Source organism: Schistocerca cancellata, chromosome 1 (assembly GCF_023864275.1).
Source record: "Schistocerca cancellata isolate TAMUIC-IGC-003103 chromosome 1, iqSchCanc2.1, whole genome shotgun sequence".
Classification (NCBI taxonomy): Eukaryota; Metazoa; Arthropoda; class Insecta; order Orthoptera; family Acrididae; genus Schistocerca; species Schistocerca cancellata.
The window spans coordinates 312,467,845-312,488,764 of NC_064626.1; the positions used below are offsets into that span (position 1 = coordinate 312,467,845).

The window sequence follows — 20,920 nt, forward strand, 5'->3', positions numbered from 1 at the left end:
GGTTCAAATGGCTCTGAGCACTATGGGACTTAACATCTGTGGTCATCAGTACTCTAGAACTTAGAACTACTTAAACGTAACTAACTTAAAGACATCACACACATACATGTCCGAGGCAGGATTCGAACCTGCGACCGTAGCGGTCACGCGGTTCCAGACTGAAGCGCCTAGAACCGCACGGCCACACCGGCCGGCTGGCAGGCGCACATTTGGTATATTTCGTAAAGAGACTTGTACCGATGGGATTGTGGATTTTACTTCAGACCACCCAGTTCAACATAAAAAGGCGTTTCCCAATTTTGCTATCAATCGGCTGTTTAAAATTCCGCTCTCAAAAGACGAACACGATGAGGAAATGGGAACAATAAGGCACATTGCAAAAGTAAATAACTATCCACGTGAGTTTGCAGGTACTATATGTAAGAACATAGCTAATAAATACAAAATTAGGATGACGCTTTACAATAGTAATACGGCTTCTAAACAACATACTACGTTTGTCAGCTTAACTTACTACGGAAAGTGAGCTCTAGGATTGCAACTATCTTTCGAAAGAAAATATGATAGTGTCTTTTGGTACCAAAAATAACTTAGGATGTATTTTGCAACACTCTGTAGACGTAAAAAACATATTTCATGCCTCTGTAGTTTATAAAATTGATTGCCCATATTGTAGGGCCTGTTACGTTGGCCAAACGGGAAAGTGGCTGGAAATCAGATTTGGGGAACACGTCGCATTGGGAGGAAAACATGGAGATATCGAGTATGTCTGCATATTTATTCACTACGAAACATAAGGTGCCGACTTTGACATCCAATGTGAGTTGCTGCATAACAGCGAGAAGCTCGAGACTTTCTGCCATCACAAAGATACCGACAGCAACCTGATTAATGGTAAGGTTGTTATTAAAAATGCACGGTTCTGGGAAACAGCGTAGGATTTGATCCAGGGTGAACTATGTAACACCTGCCCTCTTGCCAACATGTAGCAGCCATTTGCATAATACTGTACGCGTACGATGATTATAATTCTGAACCAACAGAACTTCTCCCATGATACGTTAGGTCAGATGCATATATAATATTACTAACTGCAGTTCAGTATATTGGTTGTTCTGCATTTACAAGGAAAATCGGTTTTAAGGGCTAATGAGTTTAGTACCCTCTATATCTATAGCGGAATATCTAAATTGCACCAACCATGCATCTGACTGACATTCGGCGCCATCTATGAACTATTTAGTAAATATTATGAACAATATACTTATTATGTTTCAATAAAGGGAGATATAATATAAAGATAAACATATTTAAGCCATATCAACTAATAGGTGTATACAGCACGTGTCTTCTTGCGTCTTATAAATTTTTTAAAAAATTAAAATGTTTCCTATCTTATGTAATTTATATGCTTTAATAATAAGGAGTGAACATGGAAATTTTATTACTTGCCGGCAAATATGAAATAAGTCGGACTACAATGTAAAGAATTTTGCTTATATTTCATTTTATGTAATTCTCATGCAAATTTGAAGTGGTTTACTTCCCTTGAATTTTATATATGTTGTTCCTGTAGATGGCGCCATGTAACCAACCGATGTGTTCTCCATACAGCCTGCCTTCCGCAAACAGTAGTATTCAATGAACTGTGGGTGAAGCCCCATTAACGGGGACTTACATGCTTTGAGCGAAAATAGTGGTATGTAATATACAAACCATATGAGTTACTTGTAACTTTTTGTGACATCATCTAACGATGTACTTCTTGTATTCTGATAGAGTCTCCCCCGCCCCCCCCTCCCACGCCCTTGGCTGTGGGGTTTCATCTTCGTGCCGACTTTTTAGTGCAGTGTTTCCAGTGATTGTTAAGTGTTGTGCGTCTTTTCCGAAGTGTTGCGAACGGACATCATGCTGTGGCAGGGTGGGATTTTTATATCTCTTGCGAACAGAATCCAGATTGTCGCCGTGTTTTTTAATTGTCTGTCTACTATTTTCCCTCTCTGCTTCCTGTATATTTTATTATCATCGCCCACCCTTTATTTTATGTTTTAACTTTCCACAATTTTCCGCTGTTTTACATCTTACGTCACCCTTTTACCGCCTGCTTTTATTGTTTCTTATCTTCTTATGTTTTAAAAATTCTGTATGCTGAAGAGCGGCGTACTAAGCTGCTGCTAGCCCATCTCCTTAGGGGGGAATCGAAATCCAATAAAGGAAAAAAAGACTGATTGCTGGAATCTATAATTTACAAGAAAATATGAAAATTGAAGCTAAAGATAGACTACCTTGGAAAATCCAGATGTTGGGTAAAACAAGGGCACCCGAAGGCTGAAAGTTACAGGCTGAAAGTTACACTCGTTTGGAAGTCACCGAACCCCGGATGTGTGTCAGTCATCTCTAGTGGAAGTTCTCACAGCTGAATGCACTTTAGAGGCTCATTACGACGGACTCTAAAAAATTTACAATATTGCTTTCAAGCCAGCTAGAAATTTTTCGTATATCAACCACTGTGAGGACTTGAATTTATTCATGCATTGATGAAAGTTGATATACTCAGTGCACCGTTGCTCGCAGTTTAGGAATTTTATGTTTTCCTGCAATATATGGGAGCTTACAAGTCAGTCTGCTTACGATGTTTCAGCTACACTCATTGCGATATTTTGAGCTTAACAGTCGAATTTGTATAGAGCTGCAGTTTTGATAAACTCTGTCCAATCACCTAAGGTTTCGTACAGCGACACTAGTTCTTCTTACTGATAGTTTTGAGCGGCCTGGTTTCAGTTCCGGGAATGGTATAATTTTCTATAATTTCTCTAAATTTCTTCAAGCTTATGACCATACGGTTACTCACGAAAATGAAGTGAAGATATTATGTGGCGTTATTGCCCGAGGGCTGCTCGTCCGCCATGCATAAATCTTTGTGTTAGACGCGACTTGACCGACTTGCGCGTGTGATGGAGATAAATAATGACAACATACGCGCCCCCTGCCACGAACGGATAAAATCCCCGACCCGGCCGGAAATCAAGACCATAACGCCGCTATCTGGACGCAGAAACGCTGACCTCTATGATCTGTTGACGTGGTTACTCACGAAAGCATGTGATCAATTGCTTCCTCCATCTTTGTCCAAATCTATGAAATTCGTTATCAACAGGACAGGAAAATGAGTTTCTCGCTGCAGAGCTGAGTGTGCGCTGATACGAAGCTTCCTGGAAACAATTCCCCATTCTGTAGCTAAGTAATATCTCCGCAATTTCCTTTCTTCGAGAAGTGCTAGTCCTGCAAGTTTCGCAGGAAAACTTCTGTGAAGTTTGAAAGACAGAAAAATGTTGTCCTATAGAACTAAAACTGTTAGGAGGGTAGCTCAGTCGGTGTTCATGATGTGCAAAATTTTGCTCGTACAGTATGTGTCCATTTTTTTGGGTCTCTATAAGGAATACATTATTCTTTATTTGAAGAGAAAAAGGTCAGTAGTGCAAGTCAGTAGAGCAAACAAAAAAAACAAGATTGTTAGAGCACTTGCCCGCGAAAGGCAAAATAAAAGGTCGGCAGAGCAAAATGGTTCAAATGACTCTGAGCACAATGGGACTTAACTTCTGAGGTCATCAGTCGACTAGAACTCAGAACTACTTAAACCTAACTAACCTAAGGACATCAGACACATCCGAGGCAGGATTGGAACCTGCGACCGTAGCGGTCGCGCGGTTCCAGACTGTAGCGCCTAGAACCGCTCGGCCACCCCGGCCGGCTCTGGGGAGCACTTTCCTGAGAAAGGCGTAGGTCCTGGGCCCGAGTCCCTGCATGGTACATAGTTTCAGTCTGCTAGGGAGTTTCAGGATAGTGCAAGATGGCAAACACGAACAGGTAATGCACAATACGAGAAGCCCTCTACGTTGGGCTGGCGGTACTCACCATAATGCTACCAACTATGAGGACGATGCCGAGAGCGATGAGTAGCGAGCCCAACACGCTTCCCGTCACCACCGTCACCTCATCATCTGTAACAGAAAGGCAGGTAAAATATGTGATGGCGTGAGATGTGCGTTCCCGGTCAAGTGAAACTGCACCTTTGGAGCACTTACAACGCAATATTCTAATTAAATGACTGCCGCGCGGGATTAGCCGAGCGGTCTAAGGCTGGACTGTGCGGCTGATCCCGGCGGAGGTTCGAGTCCTCCCTCGGGCATCGGTGTGTGTGTTTGTCCTTGGGATAATTTAGGTTAAGTAGTGTGTAAGCTTAGGGACTGATGACCTTAGCAGTTAAGTCCCATAAGATTTCACACCCATTTGAACATTTGAATTAAATGACTGTATTAGTACCTCTCTTGAGACAGGAGCAACAACATTACTGAGATACATGCATTCTACCTTTCTGACGTACACAGAGTGAATGACCTGAAACTTCACCGCAAATATAGCGAAAATGGAAAGTGCTACTGATGTGCGAGTTTCACATAATGGATTGGTAGTCAGGAGCTCGTCCTGTTAGCCACTCAACCGATTGTAATAACACTTATAAAATGTATTTTTTGTCCAAACATACACGTTTATAAATGAAACAATTCCTATTGACATCAACAAACTAAAAGTAGAGTAAATTAGAATGTCAGTTGTGTTTGTTGCAGGATTTTACACTACCGGCCATTAAAATTGCTACACCAAGAATAAATGGAGATGACAAACGGATATTCATTGAAAAACTATATTTTACTAGAACTAACATGTGATTACATTTTCAAGCAATTTGGCTGCATAGATCCTGAGAAATCAGTACCCAGAACAGCCACCTCAGGCCGTAATAACGGCCTTGATACGCCTGGGCATTGAGTCAAACCGAACTTGGATCGTGTGTACAGGTACAGCTGTCCATGCAGCTTCAACACGATACCACAGTTCATCAAGAGTAGTAACTGGTGTATTGTGACGAGCCAGTTGCTCGGCCATCATTGAGCAGACATTTTCAGTTGGTGAGTGATCTGGAGGATGTGCTGGCCAGGACAGCAGTCGAACATTTTCTGTATCCAGAAAGGCCCGTACAGGATCTGCAACATGCGGTCGTGCATTATCCTGCTGAAATGTAGGGTTTCGCAGGGATCGAATGAAGGGTAGAGCCACGGGTCGTAACACATCTGAAATGTAACGTCCACTGTTCAAAGTGCCGCCAATGCGAACAAGAGGTGACAGAGACGTGTAACCAATGGCACCCCATACCATCACGCCTGGTGATAGGCCAGTATGGCGATGACGAATACATGCTTCCAATGTGCGTTCACCGCGATGTCGCCAAACACGGATGCGACCATCATGCGGCTGTAAACAGAACCTGGATTCATCCGAAAAAATGACGTTTTGCCATTCGTGCACCCCGGTGCGTCGTTGAGTACACCATCGCGGGCGCTCCTGTCTGTGATGCAGCGTCAAGGGTAACCGCAGCCAAGGTCTCCGAGCTGCTAGTCCATGCTGCTGCAAACGTCGTCGAACTGTTCGTGCAGATGGTTGTTGTCTTGCAAACGTCCCCATCTGTTAACTCAGGGATCGAGACGTGGCTGCACGATCAGTTACAGCCATGCTGATAAGATGCCTGTCATCTCGACTGCTAGTGATACGAGGCCGTTGGGATCCAGCACGGCGTTCCGTATTACCCTCCTGAACCCACCGATTCCAAATTCTGCTAACAGACATTGGATCTCGACCAATGCGAGCAGCAATGTCGAGATACGATAAACCGCAATCGCGATAGGCCTCAATGCGACCTTTATCAAAGTCGGAAACGTGATGGTACGCATTTCTCCTCCTTACAAGAGGCATCACAACGACGTTTCACCAGGCAACGCCGGTCAACTGCTGTTTGTGTATGAGAAATCGGTTGGAAACTTTCCTCGTGTCAGCACGTTGTAGGTGTCGCCACCGGCGCCAACCTTGTGTGAATGCTCTGAAAAGCTAATCATTTGCATATCACAGCATCTTCCTCCTGTCGGTTAAATTTCGCGTCTGTAGCACGTCATCTTCGTGGTGCAGCAATTTTAATGGCCAGTAGTGTTGTTAGAATCGTTTAAAAGATATCTTATCTTGAAATTCTCCCACACCGACACTTATACAATATCTGTGGTGACACACACTAAAGAACAACATAGGTGCATACACTATTTCTAGGTATGTGGATTATCGCCAGAAACGAGACCAAAGGCACTGGCAGTACACGCTTCCAGTCCGGTGTGGAACGACTTCTGCACACGTGGTAGCATTTCAGCGGGTATGTCCGAGCCGGCTGAAGTAATACGTTGTTGCATGTCATCGGGTGTAGTTATTATATCCTCGTAGACACTGCCTTTCAGCTGTCCCCACAGAAAAAAGTCTACAGACATCAGATCTGGGGAATTGGCTGGCCAAGGTACAGGTCCTCTGCATCCAATTCAACGATTTGGAAACAGTTCGCGAAGAAATGTTATTGTACTTCGTGCACTATGGGCTGGATAGTAATCACATCCTAGTCTGCGGAGAAACGTCTTCCTGCATCAGTGGAACCTGGTCTGTTAGAAGACTGCGATACTTGCAGGCGTTCAGTGTTCCGTCTTGAAAAACTGGCCTATGAGCCGATGGTTCTCTACCCCACATCATACGTTTACACTGCATGGACGATGATGCTCCACATGACGAAGCCAAGACCACTAGCACATGTTTCGCTGGTTTACTTGTCCATGATTGGTTACTGGGGCTTTATCACTAAACAAGATACATGATTCATATCGAGTATCCTGTCTTAATTAGGCGTCTACAGAAGTTAACACAACTCTAATAAGCGTTCCATACAGCTCTTGATGGAGAGAGAGGTGATGGCGATGGGACCTTTGTCGTTGGAGAATGTGGAGGACGTGAGGTCGTAACTTTTCCCGGCGAATTGAATGTTCAAATAACTTACGGGTTTCCTGCCGGGTGATGTCGTCGACCACCGCAGATATTTCTGCAGGAGCACACCCTGCCATTCTCAAGTCACAACTGCAAGAAGGAAGCAACGTGCAAGGGAATTTAATACCTCGGTTCACAGAGGAGAAACAAGGAAGACATTACACACAGAACAAGTAACCGCAGAATCAACACACAACCAAAGACAACCAACATCAGAAATATCGATTGTGACTATTAATCAACAGGTGAGGTAGTACTAATTCTGTCCCTCTGTTTTTTGATGAGAGACAGAGCCGGATTCAAAGCAGCATTTAAACAAAATCCACCATCTCTGTTTATAAGGTTGCTTGATAGTTTGATTTCAACAGCTTCCTTAATAGCACTATCACAGTAGCTGGACGTACAAGCCAGAATCTCCATGTTGTTGTATTCCATAGGATGACCGGTGTCAAGGCAATGTTCTGCAATAGCGGATTTCCTCGGCTGTTGCAAGCGTGTGTGACGCTTATGTTCGATACACCGGTCTTCCACAGTCCTGACTGTCTGACCAATATATGACATGCCACAACTGCAAGGAGTATGATTGACACCAGCCTTACGCAAACCAAGATCATCTTTTACGGACTCCAAGAGGGCCTTAATCTTAGAAGGTGGTCGAGAAACACATTTCACATCATATTTCCGCAAAATACGGCCAATCCTGTTGGAAATGCTTCCTGCGTAAGGCAAAAGGCCGTAGACTTAGGTGTCACTTCGTGTAGGACACATGCCTGATTCATGCCACTTCCTCTTGCGATTACGAGGGAGCTAACGTGCCAATCAACTGCAACAGCAGCAAGAATATTAATTTCCTTCTCTTTTGTTTCCACTTGTTTTCCTTCTGTTATGTTGTTCAGGTGTTACATTACCTTTTACGCGTAACTGGTTGAAGAGATTGGTAAATAACTGCCGAGATGGTTGACATCTATTGGGATATCCTGTCGCATGCACCTTACAGGAACGAACGGCATTCTTCCTATACTCTCCGTACATTCTGAGCATGTCGGCTTTTTCTGGATTGGTAAATTCCGTTGTCCACTCACGTCCTACTGCTTGGTCTGTAAAATACTAACTGACTAGTGAAAGATGTGCATCTCCCTTTCATTTCTTTCATTTATTAACGATTTACGATATTGTAGTCATATTATTAATATTACTAATATGGCAATAGCATGCCAGCTATCCTTCAGATTTTTCCAGTATCGACAGCATAATGTAACTGGAGAGAGGACTGGAGCAAGGTACTTTTATTTTATTTTCATATTCAATAGTATCCATCAACTGGCCATGTCTCCATCATCTAGCCATGTTGGCTTTTCTTTTCCCGCGCTGACCTTTGAGCTTGGAAGCACGGGCCGGTACTCTGAATGACTTGGAGAATCCAAAGTGGTGCTTCTTCTTATTCTTCTAAGTAGTAGTACTAACCTAAAATTCAGTTTCTCCTGCACGTTTGGCTCTCTCAAGAGGCCTCCCTGACGACTCCCTGACTAAATTCTATCCAATCACGGGTCACTCAGCCAAGCGGGAATGTCTGCTTGAACGGCAGCTAGTTCGGCTACAGATCCGTGCCCCCTGACTGGCCGGAGAAGAGTTCGCCAGTTGCCACCCCCACAAGGCCCGGCTCCGCTGGAGAAATGGTCAGTAGGCGGTTAGCGGTCGTGGAGAGTCAGTGGCGAGATCCAGAAGGAGACGATTGCAAGCTGGTAAGCGTGCGTGCTCTTGCTAGGTTCAGAAGTGGATTGAGTCGCGAATATATATTAAAGTGTTAGGTGATCTTTAATTTCAGGAGGATTTGCGCCTCATTGATTTGATTTCTTCCTCATTTTGCAGTTTTGTTCTTGGACTTGGCGTCAGAGCCTGGTCAGTTGCAGTGTGTAAAATATACGTAGAACTCTCAGTCATCACGTTCGGTATAATTCAACCGCCCTTGTATCCTCTTCGACTTCAGAGAATGCCTTTCCTTCTCCAATACTCCGTGATTTAGTGAACATTTCATAACGGCAGTTTGTGTGTTACATTTAACTTTCTCTGTCGCCCACGTGGGAACACTTGATGAGTAGTTCTGCACACGATATCTAAATTGAACCAGAAGTAGCATGACCCGCGTATCTTGTTATTCCGTAGATCTAGGTGTTGCAGAATGAGTTTTATGAATTTTATTAGTTTACGGACGGGAGGCCGCTTTAATAACATGCACCAACAAGTAGTTCATAGTTTGTCTTTTCAATACAATTACGTATTAGCTATTGGATCCAGTCTCTTACCTTTCACTAATTATTAGAGTAATTTCTTTTCTGGATGTTCAGCTCCCACCTTTCCTTGTACATTTCGAACGCTGGTATTGTGAGTGACTGCTGAATTTAGGCAATATCCCCCAATGCCCACCAATCTTGTGTTAACATTCATATGTAACAAAATATCTATGCTCAGTAATTATACTTCGGTTGTACAAGCGTAATTTCGATTTACAATAAATTGTTGTGATTTTAATCCGATTTTCAATGAAGAGTGTCAACCCCATTCATAGAGATATCAAGGAAATGCTAGCATTGCGAAGCCCCCAATTGAAAATGTTCCCCTTAAGAAGATAAAATTAATTGTAAATTCAATAATTAGTTTTTGTTTGATTGTGGTGTATACTTTCTTTTATTTAGTGAGATAGAAGGTCGTTGCGCCAGGCCCTAATCCTTTCTGATGAGCCGACGACGTATATGGTTATCTGTATGAAATACACGCCAGTCCTCCCTTCTGGATAAGGGAAAGTCACACTGATGGGGCAGTTGTAAGCAAAAATCCACGTTATGTGTTGAAAGGGGAGGACCTGCCATTCCAAATAGCCGCGCGGGGTAGCCGTTCGGTCTCAGGCGCCTTGCCACGGTTCGCGCGGCTGCCTCCGTCGGAGGTTCGAGTCCTCCCTGGGGCATGGGTGTGTGTGTTTTGTTCCTAGCGTAGGTTAGTTTAAGTTACATTAAGTAGTGTGTAAGCCTAGGGACCGATGGCCTTAGCAGTTTGGTCCCATAGGTACTTACCACAAATTTCCAAAAGTTTTCCATTCCCTATCCCTTTTATTGTGCGAGGCATCTCTTTTACTAGCAAGTAGAAATGCAGTCAAGGGACACACAAGCACGCTGTAAACAAACACAACAATATCGTACCTAGCAACTACGCAAAGTAAACAGTACAAACAAGCATCAGTGTGGAAACTTTTCGAAGTACGATATATCGTAAACGACTCGCACTAGAATCCTGCAAATCCTTCTAATTTACCCTACTTTTAGTTTGTTAATGTCAATAGGCATTGTTCTATTTAAAAACTCTATGTTTGTACATAAAAACACTTTCTAAATATAAGTACGATCTATTGATTGGTTAACAATATGAGCCCCTGACTATCAACCCATTCTGTGAAAACTGCACATCAACAGCCCTCTCCATTTCCTCAATATCTACGGTAAAAGTTTTAAGTGATTCACACCGTACAACCAGCACTCTATTGATTGAAAGTGCCAAGTTAAGACTGTTTGTTGTACGTTAGACTGAGGATCGATCTCTACACCTACTTGCATTGATTTTCAGTAGTTGAAACTGTACTGCCCAATAGAAAACGCATAATAAGAATATTCCTGACACATCAAAACTATGTTGCACCGATATGATTGTGAATCAGAAACCTTGAATTTATAGGGTATAATTTACACCAATTTTGCTATCCAGGACCGACTTGTAATGTGCCTTCACAGATTAAATTTTATCAGTAAGTCTTATTTACATTCAAAATATGGAGGATTAGACAAGACAACTAGTTACATGTCAGGAAGAATGCTGTGATTGGGATAATTTAAATTTGAAGAGTTCGGAAGGGAGAAGGGGGAGCGGAAGAGAGGAAGATTCGGTCACGGAGCAAGGTACAGGGAAGAAAGAATCTAGCTTTACATTAACATCCCAGCCGAGATGTTCCGTTCCCCTCCCCCTCCCCCTTCTCTCGCACATCTCCTTAACCCTCACCGAGCCTTCGCAGTTTCGAGTCGGATGGGCGAGTTAGGCCGAGATGCAGAAAACTTGAAACACGATAGAGAAAGCAAGATAATAAGCATTATTCTGCAACGATTTTAGGAAAAACATTTTTTGGATAGATGTACTTTCTTTAAGCGTGGGAAGGAAACGAACTGCTCAACTGCAATAAAAGTTGCTAGCAAATTATTCATATGGTAAGATGAAGAGTTCTGGTAGGTCAACCAAATATAACGAATTAATTATACGGAGTGTCAGAGGAGAAATGAAGATTACAGTTTAACGGCCTGTCATCAAGAACAGATTTCCAGACCGAGGACAAGATAGAATAATGGGAACGTTGGGAAGGAAATCTATCCTGTCTTTTCAAATGAACGGTAGTGACATTTGCCTTTGGCGATTTGTGGGAGCCAACTTAAATTAAGATCGATGGATGGAAATCAAGTGCTGATGCGAGTCCAGTGTGTTGGCAACGTGCGACCTCTCTAGGTGTTAGGTAGACTCCTACCGTGAAACACAGTTGTTACATGCCAGAGGTGCAGTCCCACATGGTCGCAGACTACGAAGTGCATTCAAGTTCTAAGGCCTCCGATTTTTTTTCTCCGGACTGGAAAGAGATAGAAACATGCGCATTGTTTTAAAATGAGGCCGCGTTCATTGTCAATACGTCCCAGAGATGGCAGCACCGTACGGCAGATGGAATTTTACCGCCAGCGGCGAGAATGAGAACTCTTTTAAATACTTAAAATGGCGACGTTTTCCTTACTTGAACAGCGTGCAATCATTCGTTTTATGAATTTGCGTGGCGTGAAACCAATTGAAATTCATCGACAGTTGAAGGAGACATGTGATGGAGTTATGGATGTGTCGAAAGTGCGTTCGTGGGTGCGACAGTTTAATGAAGGCAGAACATCGTGTGACAACAAACCGAAACAACCTCGGGCTCGCTCTGACGACATGATCGAGAAAGTGGAGAGAATTGTTTTGGGGGATCGCCGAATGACTGTTGAACAGATCGCCTCCAGAGTTGGCATTTCTGTGGGTTCTGTGCACACAATCCTGCATGACGACCTGAAAATGCGAAAAGTGTCATCCAGGTGGGTGCCACGAATGCTGACGGACGACCACATGGCTGCCCGTGTGGCATGTTGCCAAGCAATGTTGACGCGCTACGACAGCATGAATGGGACTTTCTTCTCGTCGGTTGTGACACTGGATGAGACGTGGGTGCCATTTTTCAATCCAGAAACAGAGCGCCAGTCAGCTCAATGGAAGCACACACATTCACAGCCACCAAAAAAATTTCGGGTAACCGCCAGTGCTGAAAAAATGATGGTGTCCATGTTCTGGGACAGCGAGGGCGTAATCCTTACCCATTGCGTTCCAAAAAGCACTACGGTAACAGGTGCATCCTACGAAAATGTTTTGAAGAACAAATTCCTTCCTGCACTGCAACAAAAACGTCCGGGAAGGGCTGCGCGTGTGCTGTTTCACCAAGACAACGCACCCGCACATCGAGCTAACGTTACGCAACAGTTTCTTCGTGATAACAACTTTGAAGTGATTCCTCATGCTCTCTACTCATCTGACCTGGCTCCTAGTGACTTTTGGCTTTTTCCAACAATGAAAGACACTCTCCGTGGCCGCACATTCACCAGCCGTGCTGCTATTGCCTCAGCGATTTTCCAGTGGTCAAAACAGACTCCTAAAGAAGCCTTCGCCGCTGCCATGGAATCATGGCATCAGCGTTGTGAAAAATGTGAACGTCTGCAGGGCGATTACGTCGAGAAGTAACGCCAGTTTCATCGATTTCGGGTGAGTATTTGATTAGAAAAAAAATCGGAGGCCTTAGAACTTGAATGCACCTCGTACAGCCGCTGACTTCTATCACAACGACGCAGTGTGAAATCCGTGAGTGCTTAGATACCACCACGCCGGTCACACACCACCTGATAATGATCCACAGTGAACTACACCAGTGAATGCCGGCCTCTTCCATTCGTCTTAGAGTAACAACTAACAGAAAAGACAGCAACAGATTATAATTAATAGAATACGCATTTTTAAATCTCAGTGTGTGAGAAAAAGACTTCTATTCTTTTGGTACACTTCAAGGTAGATTACTGAGTACCTTCATGAAACATAACGATCGTAAATTTAGTGGTACTCCAAAAACAGGTGAAATTCATGGAAACAGAAGTAACTACCATACACTTTAACTACACTGCAACAGACTATGCACCTAATCTATTTTTATTGCTTTATTTGTTTTTATTTATTGCATATGAAAGTTCACAAATGGGAATAAATGAGGAAGGATTACCAGCTCCGGCATCTGCCTTATCAGCAAGAAAAATCTCCCGAAAACCTTGGTCGGAACCGTGGAGCTGGTACTATTGTGAACGTCTTTCTGGGATAATGGATCAAGAGAAACCTTCGTAAAATCATTGGTCTTGACGGGGGTGATTAGAACTGTTTTTAATGAGTAGGAATGCATTTTTAATCTGCCTCTGTGTTAATGAACTAAGGGAAACTTCCCGAAACCTTAGTCAGAGCCGGATGATTGGGACAACGGACAATATTGTCCATGGTCCTGGAATTACATTAAAAACGATTCCAAGCTCTTCGGTTCTGTCCGCGGTTTTCGGAAGGTTTCCCTTGGCGGTGAGGCAAATGTAGGAGCTAATACCCCCATCCTATGACCTTTCAACTGGGGACTCCTCTACCACATTACCAGCAAGCCTGGTATTTGGCTGACCTCAAACAACCCGCAGTCCACCTTCTTGTTATTGAGAGTTCAGTTAGATTACTACTCTGACACACATATCAACGCTAGTCTATTTTGTGCAAGCCTATTCACCTCTGCATTGCTGCTGCAGTCTACAAATGTTTGGACCTGCTTACATGAGCCAAAACTTGGTCTTCCTTTACAGTTTATACACAACACACTTTACTCAGGATATTTCATTTCCGTTTTTGCTATTACAATTTATATCACCTACACTTTACTCAAGTTGTGCCATAAAGTTTTTTCTCCCCTGTGAATTCAGTACTTATTCAATAATTATCAGATTTACCCGTCTAATCTATAGCACTCCTCTGCTGCACCACGTTCTGATATTCCCTATTGTCTCCTTGTATGTAATATTTATTGACCACGCCTCTCTCCCGTACAGACCACACTCTAGTCAAATGCTTTCAGAAAATTCCTACCATTCGCTAAGATATTTCTCTTGTTCAAGAAATCTTTTGCTGCCATTGCAGTTATGCATTTCATGTCCCCAATAATTTGGCCATCATCCGTTATTTTGCTGCCCCTATGGCAAAACGCATCTACTACTTTTAGTGTCTCTTTTTCTAATCTAATTTCTGGACATCGTCTGGTTTAATTTGACTGTATTCCATTACCCTAATTATACTTTTGTTGATATTCATCTTGCATCTTTAAAGACCCTATATGGGGAAGCATTTAAACGGTTTCTCCCAACCGTCACTACTTTTTGCACCACAGACAACTGATTAGTCCGACATGTTCACCGAGCCCTTAGCAGTGACGTTTCAACCAGTTGGTGGTATCACTTTACAGCCGCTAAACAAAGCTTGCAGAGTAAATTTGGGTGAAAAAAGTCATGGGATACCTCCTGATATCGTGTCTAACCTCCTTTTTTCCGGTGTAGCGCAACAAGTCGACGTGATGTGAACTCAACAGGTCATTGGAAGCCCACTGCAGTAACAAAGAGTTATGCTGCCTTTACAGTCGTCCATAATTGTGCAGAATTTTATGCACGAACTGACCTCGAGATGGTGTCCCATAAATGTTCTATGGGATACATATCGGGCAATCTGGGTAGTCAAACCATTTGATCGAATTGTCGAGAATGTTCTCGAAACCAATCGCGAACAACTACGGCCCGGTAACATTGTGCATTCTCATCCATAAAAATACAATCCTCATTTGAGAACATGAAGTCTATGAATGACAGCAAATCGTTTCCAAGTAACCGAACATAACCATTTGCTGTCAACGACCGGTTCAGTTGGATCAGAGGATCCAGTACGTTCTATGTAAGCACAGCCCACACGATCCAACAGCCTGTACAGTGCCTTGTTGACAAGCGGGTCCATGGCTTCGTGGGGTCTGCGCCAGACTCGAACCCTACCATCAGCTCTTACCAGGAGAAATCGGGTTTCACCTGACTGGACCACGGCTTACCAGTTGTCTATGATGCAACCGATATGGTCAGCCCAGGAAAGTCGCTGCAGGCAATGTCGTGCTATTAGCAACGGCACTCGCGTCGGTCGTCTGCTGGAAAAAGGAAATTTGTCGTAATGTGTTATGGGTCCAAACTGCTGAGGCCATCGGTCCCTAAGCTTACACATTACTTAATCTAAGTTAAACTAACTGACGCTAAGGACACACACACATCCATCCCCTAGGGAGGACTCGAACCTCCGACGGGGGGAACCGCTCGGACCGTGACAAGGCGCCTCAGACCGCCAGGCACCGTCTGCTGCCATTGCCCATTCGCGCCAAATTTCGCAGCACTGTCCTAACGGATACATTCGTCGTACGTCCCACATTGATTTCTGCAGTTATTTCACGCAGTGTTACTTGTCTGCTAGTAGTGACAACTCTATGCAAACGCCGCTGCTCTTGATCGTTAAGTGATGGCAGTCGGCGACTGCGTTATTCGTGGTGAGAGGCAATGCCTGAAATCTGGTATTCTCGACACACTCTTGACACCATGGATCTGTGAATATGGAATTCCCTAACGATTTCCAAACTACACTACTGGCCATTAAAATTGCTACACCAAGGAGAAATGCGGATGATAAACGGGCATTCATTGGACAAATATATCATACTAGAACGGACATGTGATTATATTTTCACGCAATTTGGGTGCATAGATCCTGAGAAATCAGTACCCAGAACAACCACCTCTGGCCGTAATAACGGCCTTGATACGCCTGGGCATTAAGTCAGATAGATCTTGGATGGCGTGTACAGGTACAGCTGCCCATGCAGCTTCAACACTATACCACACTTCATCAAGAGTAGTGACTGGTGTATTGTGACGAGCCAGTTGCTCGACCACCATTGACCGGATGTTTTCAGTTGGTGAGAGATCTGGAGAATGTGCTGGCCAGGGCAACAGTCGAACATTTTCTGTATCCAGAAAGGCCGGTGCAGGACCTGCAACATACGGTCGTGCATTATCCTGCTGAAATGTAGGGTTTCGCAGGGATCGAATGAAGGGCAGAGCCACGGATCGTAACACATCTGAAATGTAACGTCCACTGTTCAAAGTGCCGTCAATGCGAAGAAGAGGTGACAGAGACGTGTAACCAATGGCACACCATACCATCACGCCGGGTGATACGCCAGTATGATGAATACACGCTTCCAATGCGCGGTCACGGCGATGTCGCCAAACACGGATGCGACCATCATGATGCTGTAAACAGAACCTGGGTTCACCCGAAAAAATGACGTTTTGCCATTCGAGCACCCAGGTTCGTCACTGAGTACAGCATCGCAGGCGCTCCTGTCTGTGATGCAGCGTCAAGGGTAACCGCAGCCATGGTCTCCGAGCTGATCGTCCATGCTGCTGCAAACGCCGTCCAACTGTTCGTGCAGATGGTTGTTGTCTTGCATAGGTCCCCATCTGTTGACTCAGGGATCGAGACGTGGCTGCACGATGCTTTACAGCCACGCGGATAAGATGCTTGTCATCTCGACTGATAGTGATACGAGGCCGTTGGGATCCAGCACGGCGTTCCGAATTACCCTCCTGAACCCACCGATTCCATATTCTCCTAACAGTCATCGATCTCTACCAACACGAGCAGCAATGTCGCGATACGAAAAACCGCAATCGCGGTTGGCTACAATCCGACCTTTACCAAAGTCGGAAACTTGATGGGACGCATTTCTCCTCCTTACACGCGGCATCACAACAACGTTTCGCCAGGTAACGCCGGTCAACTGCTGTTTTTGTATCAGAAATCGGTTGGAAGCTTTCCTCATGTCAGCACGTTGTAGGTGTCGCCACCGGCGCCAACCTTGTGTGAATGCTCTGGAAAGCTAATCATTTGCATATCACAGCATCTTCTTCCTGTCGGTTAAATTTCGCGTCTGTAGTACGTCATCTTCGTGGTGTAGCAATTTCAATGGCCAGTAGTGTAGAATATACCATGCCTCTAGTTGCAATTACCCTTCACGTCGTTCAGCCACCCGGGGCACCTGTTCACCTGAGTACAAATGATATCTCTGACAATGCACCACCCTTTTATACCTTATGTACGCGATACTACAGCCAACTGACTTTGGCACCTCAGTGCAATATTATTATCGCATAGAAAGTTGTCAGAAAACATGTCGCCCAAAGTAACCTTCAAATTAAACGAATGAAGAGTGCAAATGTCAAACGTTGTAAGTGCCAAATCGCACAATTGTATGAGAGTCAAGAAACAGTGTATTCTTTTGGTAGATAATTTATTAATATCGTAAAAAATTAGAAGGTATTTTGATACCACAGAAAATAATGAGAGAAATTAGAAAATAAATAACTTATTAAGGAAATTCTTGGTGTCAACAAGGGAACTGATTAGTTGTAAGCGCCACAGTTTTGTTACTAACACGGAGGCACTACGTGTTGTTTGTGATAATAAAAGCACAGAATACAGCAATAACGTTATGACTAGTGGAATTACAGCCAACGAAAACTATTTTTCTCTTTTCATTATTTTACAATATAGTGATAAAATTAAATTCAAGAAAAGAAATCGCAGTGCTGATTTCTATTTCTCACGCAACTCCATTCTTACACTCGAGCTCGTTTCTCCAAATTTTTAAACCCAAATTATTTGCTTCCACTACGAAGTTGTTTTATTGATACAAAGTAAAGCTTATGTATACTCTTATTACCACAGAAACTGTGTATCAACTAACTACGGGAGACCTTATCACATCACCTGATTTCTTCACACTAGTAGAGACCTATCTGATCTCTCGTCTGCATTTAACAACAGAATTCCTTCTGCACTCTTAGTATTGACTCCTTTGTTTCTAATTTCACCGGTGCTCTTTGAAATTTGTAGGTGCTGAATCTGTCTTCTGACGACTATTTCCCTATCTATTTCCTCACTTTTTCCTGTAACCATTTCACTTTAACTTCCTTAAAATTTCTGTTTATTTTATTTCTACGTGACTTATACTGCTGTTTTCCTGTCGTTTACTGAGTATTGTTGTACCTATTTCTTTTGTCCATCAGTTGATGCATTTCTCCTGTTATCTACGGTTTTTTCTCCGTTACCTTCCTTACATCCGTATTTCTCTGTCCTGGTTTCACCCTTTTCAGACGTGTCCATTGCTCGTTTCCTATTATGGAACTTTAATTTAGGTTTTCGAGGATGCACTTCAGGGCAAGATTTTAAATGCAATTTGTCGACACAATTTGCAACGAATATGGGCTCTGAATGTCTACAGTGATGGGAGAACCTGAGGTATTATTGTATAGACAGTGGCAGTAAAGTACTTCAACGAATTATATGGTTCTGAAGAGTTTTTATTGTTCTATCTGTTGTCTAGGATGTGTGGTTTTCTTCCACGTTGTCAGTGCTACTATTAAATGCGGCAAGCATGTCGTGTGCTAGTTTCATTAATAATTAGAATATATTTATCATTCTGATGCTGAGAACAGGGAAATTCGGTATGGGAAGTGTTACTGATATCGTAAAAATCAGTGACTGACAGTGCTGTGCCATGTGAAATTTGCAAGTCGCTCCCTAACACCTTAACTCGATGACGGTTTTCAATAGTTTATTAATGTCTGACATCCGTGCATATTTGGAAATGATTCGAAGCAGAGCGGTATGAAACGCTTTGGTCGAGCAGGTCAGTGGCGGATGTACTAGACCGCAGCCTGGATGGCGTAAGGTTCTGGGAAGTGAGGTCAAGCCCGAACCTACTCAGGGTGGCAAGCATTGTCCTCCTGATAGTATGGCATAAACTGTACCTAATGTTCCAAATGATTCAATTTTCCCTTTTTCTTGGCGTACAATATGTGAGATAATACCAACTCCTGGTAGAATTAAAATGTAGACCTCTGGGCGTCCAAAGAATCAAAATAAGTGTTGATTTAGAATTTGGACTCCCCCTGCTGGGGAGCAGCCCATTCACGGACCAACCAGTCGGCCAGTCCCACTTGCCGAGCTGGTCTGCCCCGACACGTTCACCATTGTGGTGTACAATTTTATAGCGGTGAGGACTCGGGTCTGGGTGCGCCGATTCCACCGGATCACTGCTACCTGCTAGCCCCAACTTCTGCCTGCGCCCTTTTCCCTTTTGGCATGGTGACTCTGGCGGTACGGCTCTGCGTGCAGGACTGGGGGCGACTTTTCCATGTTTTTCTGACTTCTTTTGAAGTTTGGTGCTCCTCTCTGAATTTTTCGAACCGGTTTGTGAGGCTATGGGCATTGGTAGGAGAACGTACAGTTGACGTAAAGTAGTGTGATGCTAGGTCCCAGTGTTGGAATGAATATCTTTTGTTACTAGAGGAGACTTTCACGTTGTCACTGTAGACCGAAAAAGACGCACTATTCTTGGCAGGGTTTACTATTGGAAAGAACTGTCGTGGATGGACTGCAATGATTCGTAATTTTGACATTAGCAATTGACATTGTTTCGGCAGCAAGGAATACACGGGTTGTAAGTGAGCACTGCATGAGAATGACTGGTCCGTAGGATGCAAACGTCCTGACCTACTCGTTGTAGCAGTGCGGCAGTGGGCGGCACGTCTTGGAGTACCGCTCAGTTCATGACGCTTCCCTTTTGTGGAGGAGCCTAAACTTCTGCACTGCGCAGCTCGGTGCATCCCAGTCTATCTTTTGGCGAACATGACTGGCATCACCAGCAGAATAGTTAAATCAAGTACACAGTAGTGGAATCTAGGACGATCATCTGTCTCATGTCCTTTGAATGTGTGGTTTTCCGGTTTTTTTTATCTCCAGCTTCCAATAACTTTTCTGATCAAGCATTACAGGATTTAGTGATTGTCATCGGGAGAGAGTAAATTCTTAGGAAGGCAAGAAGTAATAACTGATAGTGGAGTCACACTGCTTTCCATTTAAACTTTATATAAATTTGGATAGCTGTAATTCATTTTGGAGGGTTATGGGAAATTCATCACGATGGGCTTTCGCAGCTCCACTAAAACTATTTCATGGCTGCAACAGAAGAGTTGTGTTTCAGGGAAAACACCTGAAAGAGGCTAAAGATAGGGAGACAGTCACTGCCATTCCCATTGCTTTACAGACGACAATGCAATCCACCTGAACTGCTCTTGTAGAGTGGAAGAAAAGTTTACGTTGTCACAAATAAGACTACGGCGACAGAACCATCCTCGCAATTTCCTTTCCTTTCAACTGATCTTCCAACTCCGATTGCTGTCTCTTACACTGTACCGGAAGAGAATGAAAAGTTAAAAACATGCAGTGTTTCTACTTCATAAATGTGATTAAAGGGAAGTTAATTTGTCGAACTGGATAATATAAAAAGAGCAGACGACATAATAATATCTTCCTAAGTGCAATTAATGGAGTTCACTCTGTAAATTGGTTGCTCAGCATAGAGCTGACCAGTGTTTGCTCTGACGTAAGATTTAGTGGTCTATCTTTCCTGATTTTGACCAGTTGTACACTACTGGACATTAAAATTGCTAAACCACGAAGATGAAGTGCTACAGACGCGAAATTTAACCGACAGGAAGAAGATGCTGTGATATGCAAATGATTAGTTTTTCACAGCATTCACACAAGGTTGGCGCCGGTGGCGACACCTACAACGTGCTGACATGAGGAAAGTTTCCAACTGATTTCTCGTACACAAACAGCAGTTGAGCGGCGTTGCCTGGTGAAACATTGTTATGATACCTCATGTAAGGAGGAGAAATGCGTC

The 20,920-nt window shown here is 43.6% G+C and overlaps 1 protein-coding gene across 1 annotated transcript in view; it reads right to left on the reverse strand.

The window, feature by feature from the left end:
- The window catches only part of LOC126172791 (uncharacterized), a 107,930-nt gene that overhangs the window by 48,406 nt on the left and 38,604 nt on the right, over nt 1–20,920 (reverse strand). The window contains exon 5 of the mRNA XM_049920908.1: nt 3,916–4,001. Within this exon, the coding sequence (XP_049776865.1) occupies nt 3,916–4,001 (86 nt within the window). The remainder of the gene's footprint in view (nt 1–3,915; nt 4,002–20,920) is intronic.